Here is a 6,319-nt window from a genome sequence, read left to right as displayed (position 1 = left end):
CATAGAAGAGGGAAACCACAGCCAGGTGGGAGCCACAGGTGGAGAAGGCTTTCCATTTCCCCTTTGTTGAGGGGATTCGCAGGACAGCACAGGTGATATGAATATATGAACCCAGGATGCAAGCAAATGGAGTGAACATTATCAGGCCTCCTTCAGTAAGGATCATCATCTCATTGAGGTATGTGTCAGAGCAGGAGAGCTTCAGGAGAGGAGTCACATCACAATAGAAGTGGGGGATTACGTTGTCTGCACAGAATGAGAGTCGAGCCATCAGCAGAGTATGCAACAGAGCATTCAGAATGGCAATGACCCAAGACCCAGCAAGCATCAGAGCACAGAGCTGAGGGGTCATCTTTGTTGTGTAATGTAAGGGGTGACATACAGCAACAAAGCGGTCATAGGCCATCACAGCCAGAAGGAAATTGTCCATGTCAGCAAACGCAAAGAAAAAGTATATCTGGGTCAGACACCCAGAGACAGAGATGGTCTGACTTCTGAGTATGTGGTTGGTCAGCATTTTAGGGACAGTGGTGGAGGAGAAGCAGAAGTCCACGAAGGACAGGTTGCTAAGGAAGAAGTACATGGGAGTGTGCAGACGGGAGTCTGTGCTGACAGCCAGGATGATGAGTAAGTTTCCCAGGACTGTGGCCAGGTACATGCTCAGGAAGAGCCCGAAGAGGAGCTGCTGCTGCTGGGGCTGCCTGGAGAGTCCCAGGAGGAGGAACTCAGAGACACTCGACTGGTTTGCCTGAGTCATGGCCATGGAACCAGGTTAGTGCACAATAGCAAATTTAGAATTGTAGTCACACAAGGATAAAATGTGACAAGTCAAACTCCTGGTTGAGCCACATTTTCAAATCAGTTACTAGTGTTACTAAGATAGAGTCAGCCCATCTCAACTGTACACCCAATGTCTAACATTCAATCCTGGTGCTATCCCTACTGGCAGAACTGGTACTTATTTTGTATATTTAACATGGGAACATACACAGGCATATCCACAGCTGAACTCTGATGATTTCTCTGCTGATATTTCCCATGTAATATCAACCCCCAAGTTCTTAGCCGTGCCTACAGAAAGAAGAGAAGTGGCTGATTACTATTGGTTTTATCACAAGTCCTAACTCATGGATACAGAGTTCCTACCATTGCTCAGGGATCTATAAAAACTTCATGTCTTATTAAACAGAAATCAAGCTTTCTTCTGCTGGGATCTTACTTGGGGATGGTTGGTTCTGTAGCTCTCCTGTGTCCTTCTCCTCTACATAACTGTCAGTGCTTCTCCTCAGCTCAAGGAATGGAAAGTCTTGAGAATACAGGTAGATTCTGAGCAAGTGAGAAGCAGGCATTCATGGTTTTAGTTCTCTGTGAGAGAAGGATGTTTGGGGAATTACAAAGCAGGAATTTACAGGAGACCACATGGCTACTGGGACCAGATTCCCTGAGAGCCTCATTAAAATCAAGAATATAATTATTGTCCCACCTACATTTTGGCCCCTTTGGACCAAACAATTATGACAAAGATTACCTAAGATTCGGCTATAACTTTAAAATAAAAACTTGAACAGATTAGACATGAAGTCATACTGGTGGAGACAAATAACAGACCTAGGATCTCAAGCCACACCACCTTGTTCTTCAAATTCTGTGTCTATAGATGTGAAAAAAATTTTTTTTATTAAATCCTTATTCATCTCATTTTTGATGTTCAGAATAAGGACTATTCCTGTGTTTTCAGTGTAACCCAACGTTCTAATGTGTGGTCATCATTACAGGTGATTAATAGCTGTCTTCTCTGCTCTACAGACGGGAATGTTGAGAACACATTACAAAGCTGAATTTAGCCAAGGAAACAGTTTAGAATAAAGATTAATCTGAAGAGGGGGTTGTCTCAAGAATAGTCCTGCATGTTGTGAATTATGAGTTCTAAGACTTTTGGGGGTTCCCTTTCATACCCACGTGGTTTATCCTACTCTCAGAGTGGAACCTTCTCCTCCACGTAGTCACAGTGCGGGAATCCCAGCAATCATGTTTTCTTACATCCTCTGGCCTTTTGCCAGAGTAGAATTGGTCAGAGTATTTTGAATTGGGATTGGAGAATAGCTTGTGTGTATCACTGTGACTTGGCTGGACTGTGTATACCCAAAGCTCTTCTGGCTGCCCCATTGAGTGTCATTGTACTAAGGAGGAGAGACAGGCTGAAGAGAGAAAAACAGAGAGAAGATATTAGTTGAGAAACTCTTCTGGTTTCTGTTTCTGGATGTTAGTACTTTTTAGACGACTGACTACATTTCTGATTATTTTTAAATTTCAGTTTATTTGTTGCAAATAATGAACACCATCCCTGGTAACGTTTAGTCAGAGATGATTTCCTAAATAGAATCGTGTGAAGGACACTGAGTGTGTATGAGTGATGGAGCATAACTCGGAAAAGACAGGTGAGAATGCCTACACAGCTTGAAGAAAGCAGTTACATATAGAAACACCTTGAAGAATGCAGTAACATATAGAAACTGATTAAATGGTTTCCTGTATATTTTCAACAAGTTGAAAAAAAATAAAGGGGGCCACAGCCAAGCGGATGCAGCGACACAGCACTAGAAGCTATGGAGCAGTGAAGGGAGAGGTGTGACTGATTTTTCATCTTTCACTTTTCATTTTTCTCTCCTCTTTACCTCAGTTGCGCCCTCACTGCACAGCCCAGCCACATACAGGCAGGTGGGAGCACACCCCAAAAGAGTCCAGCATTGCACCCACAGTTTTCCAATGGCACAGAGAGGAAACCCGCAGGCTACTTCTTATGGCGTTTTGACCCGGGGAACCCACCCCATAGTTACCTAGGCAGGACCCTTTGCACAGCAAAGACCAGTGGACAGTGTCAATCACAATTTTATTTTTGTTTCTGATTGGTGGTTTCTGTCTCTGCTTTTATATTGATTCTGTCTTTGGTCCTTTTGGCCTCACTCTTCTCCCAGGGGTGGGAACTTTCTCTCCATACCTTACCCAAGAAGAGACAGCAACTGTGCCCATATAGCCAAGCTACAAGCATACCCTGTAGTGCCCCACAATCTGGTCAAGTGCCAAAACCAGCTTGTAGGCACTACACATGAAAAGGGAAGCCTATCTCCAGATCATATCTACCAGGAGATGCTTAGCAAGCCTAACAAAAAGCAACATACATCCATTCACATAACTGTTGAAAATGTCCAAGAAAACACAATTAAAGATATCAACACATATCCCAAAACAGAAAAAATTAATTGAGGTAAATGAGCTGGAAGCAGACACAGACTTTCCAGTAGAAGAGCAGGCTCTGGATCTACCTGAGAAGGAATTCAGAAGAAGAATATGGAAACAAATTCAAATGCCAGAAAGGGGTGGAGGAAAATAAGGAAGAAGTCAGGAGAGTGCTACAGGAGCAAGCAAACAAGATAGATATGGCATTGGAAACAATCCAAAACCTGCAAAAAGAAGTCCAGATAACTACTAACAAAATATCAGAAATCGACAATACAATGAAAGGGCAAAGGAGCAGAATGGAAGAGATGGAAGCCAGAACCAGCGAACTGGAAGACAAATTTCTCAATACTGATAAGATAGGAGAGCAAACAGAAAAAAGGATTGAGAAATCTGAAGAGACTCTAAGATTCATGCTGGATAACATAAGAGGAATAACTTAAGAATTATTGACATTCCGGAACAGGAAGAATCACACAAGTCCACAGAAGAGATAGTTGAAAAGCGACTGGAGGAAAATTTTCCTAACATCTTGAAGGATGAGAAACTAAACATTCAAGAAGCTGAAAGAACCCCAGGAAGGATACACCCCAAAAGATTATGAGACATATCATAATCAAGCTCTCCAAAATCAAAGACAAGGAGAGAATCCTAAAAGCAGCCAGGGAAAAATGAAGTGTCACCTACAAAGGCAAGCAAATCAGATTAAGCTCTGACTTCTCAGCAGAAACCATGCAGGCAAGAAGGCAATGAGGAGACATATATAAAACCCTAAAAGAAAAAGAAAAAAACCTGCCAACCAAGAATCATCTATCCAGCAAAACTGTCAATCAAATAGGATGGTGCAATCAAAACATTCCAGGATAAACAGATGCTAAGAGATTTTGTTAAAGCCAATCCAGTGCTTCAAAACATCCTAAAGGGAGTTCTTTGGAATGAAAACCAGCAAGAACAGACAACAACCAGAGATTTACAGATGTGACAACACCACCAGGAACTCAGTCAATTAATAGCAGAATTCAGATTGGAACAAAATTGCAGCAATGAATTCAGAGGACCTGTGAGGTGAACCAAAGATCAAAATATTAACAATATTAAAGAAGGGAAAAAATATAGGAACAGAGATCCAGATGGTGAGGAGGTCAAGTAGATGGGAGGATATAATAGACTACCTTAAACGCAGGGAATACTTAACAGACAGACTATAAGGTAATCCCAAAGAAATGAATAGTTTACAATTTACCATGAAAATGAAGATCCAAGCAGAGCAAGGAAACATTTAAAAAAGAAGAAATTGACAAGAAATAGCACAAAAACATGAACGCAAGACAAGAAGGCATGCAGAACAAAAGAACAAACACCACAAAAAAATTAACATAATGACAGCAGTTAATCCATACCTATCGATAATTATACTGAATGTCAATGGATTAAATGCACCAGTAAAGAGACAGAAAGTTGCTGAATGAATAAGAAAGAAAACAAGACCCTTCAATATGCTGCCTGCAAGAGACATACCTTACACACAAAGACAAAAACAGACTAAAAGTTAAAGGATGGAAAAAAATATACCAAACTAACAGTAATAAAAAGCAAGCATGAGTGGTAAAACTAATCTCTGATAAAATAAACCTTAAGGCAAAAACCACAGTAAAAGATAAGGAAGGACACTATCTCATGATTAAAGGATCAATTGAGCAAGATGATATAACCATAATTAACATCTATGCTCCAAATGAAAGAGCACCGAGATATATAAAGCAAACCCTACTAGAATTGAAGAAAGAAAGAAAGAAATCTACAATTATAGTGGGAGATTTTAATACACCACTTTTGAAAAGGTATAGAACAACCAGAAAGAAACTCAATGAAGCTACAGAGGAACTTAACAGCACAATCAACCAACTTGACCTCATGGACATGTACAGAACACTGAACCCAACAACAGCACAATATACATTCTTTTCCAGTGCACATGGAATATTCTCCAGAACTGACCATGTGTTAGGTCACAGAGCAAGCCTCCATAAATTTACAAACATCAAAATACTACAAAGCATCTTTTCAGACCACAATGCCATAAAAATAGAAATCAACAATAAGAAGACCAAGGAAATAAAGTTTAATACATGAAGACTGAGTAACACCCTGCTGAAGAGCGACTGGATAATAAAAGAAATTAAATGTGAATTCAGAAAGTTCCTAGAAACAAGAATGAAAACATAAAATACCAAAATCTTTGGGACAGGAGGAAGCAGTGCTTAGAGGACATCCAAAAAGAAGAAAGAATGAAAATTAACACATTAACACATATCTGCAGCAACTAGAAACAGACTAACAGAGGAAACCTACAGTCACCAAGAGAAAAGAAATAATAAAGATCAGAGCAGAAATCAATGAGATAGAAAGCAGAAAAACTATAGAAAAAATCAATAGGACAAGAAGCTGGTTCTTTGAAAGGATTAATAAAATTGACAAACCATTCACAAACCTAACAAAAGAAAAGAGTGAGAAGACACAAATAACATGCATTAGAAACCACATGGGTAATGTCACAATGGAACCAAAGGAAATCAAAAGGATAATAACAGAATACTGTGAAGAGTTATACTCTAACAAATTTGAAAACTTAAAAGCGATGGATACATTTTTAGAAAAACAAGACCTATCTAAACTCACACAGAGTGAAATTGAAGACCTTAACAGATCCATAACAATAGAAGAAATTGATAACGTCATTAAAAAAAACTCCCAACCAAAAGAAGTCCAGACCCAGATGGCTTCACTGGTGAGTTCTACCAGATATTCAGGGAAGATTTGTCACCAATTCTACTCAAATTGTTACAGAATACAGAGGACGATGGAACTCTTCCTAATACATTTTATGAAGCTCATACCAAAACCAGGGAAGGATATCACAAAGAAAGAAAATTACAGACCAGTATCCCTCATGAACATAGATGCAAAAATTCTCAACAAACTCCTAGCCAACAGAATCCAGCAGCATATCAAAAAAAATAATACATCATGACCAAGTGGGATTCATATCAGGGATGCAAAGATGGTTCAACATTAGAAAAGC

General features: G+C 39.7%; 1 protein-coding gene across 1 annotated transcript; it reads right to left on the bottom strand.

Moving 5' to 3' along the window:
• Position 1: 1 nt before the first annotated feature.
• On the bottom strand, positions 2-757 carry LOC102829784 (olfactory receptor 1F1-like; the record flags this gene model as incomplete). The annotated part of the gene is made up of 1 exon (XM_006873998.1): positions 2-757. A coding segment is annotated over exon 1 (756 nt), but the record flags the coding sequence as incomplete, so codon positions are not given.
• Positions 758-6,319: the final 5,562 nt, after the last annotated feature.

Source organism: Chrysochloris asiatica, unplaced genomic scaffold (genome assembly GCF_000296735.1).
Source record: "Chrysochloris asiatica unplaced genomic scaffold, ChrAsi1.0 scaffold00257, whole genome shotgun sequence".
In the NCBI taxonomy this organism is placed as follows: Eukaryota; Metazoa; Chordata; class Mammalia; order Afrosoricida; family Chrysochloridae; genus Chrysochloris; species Chrysochloris asiatica.
This window is presented reverse-complemented; position numbering and strand designations above follow the sequence as displayed.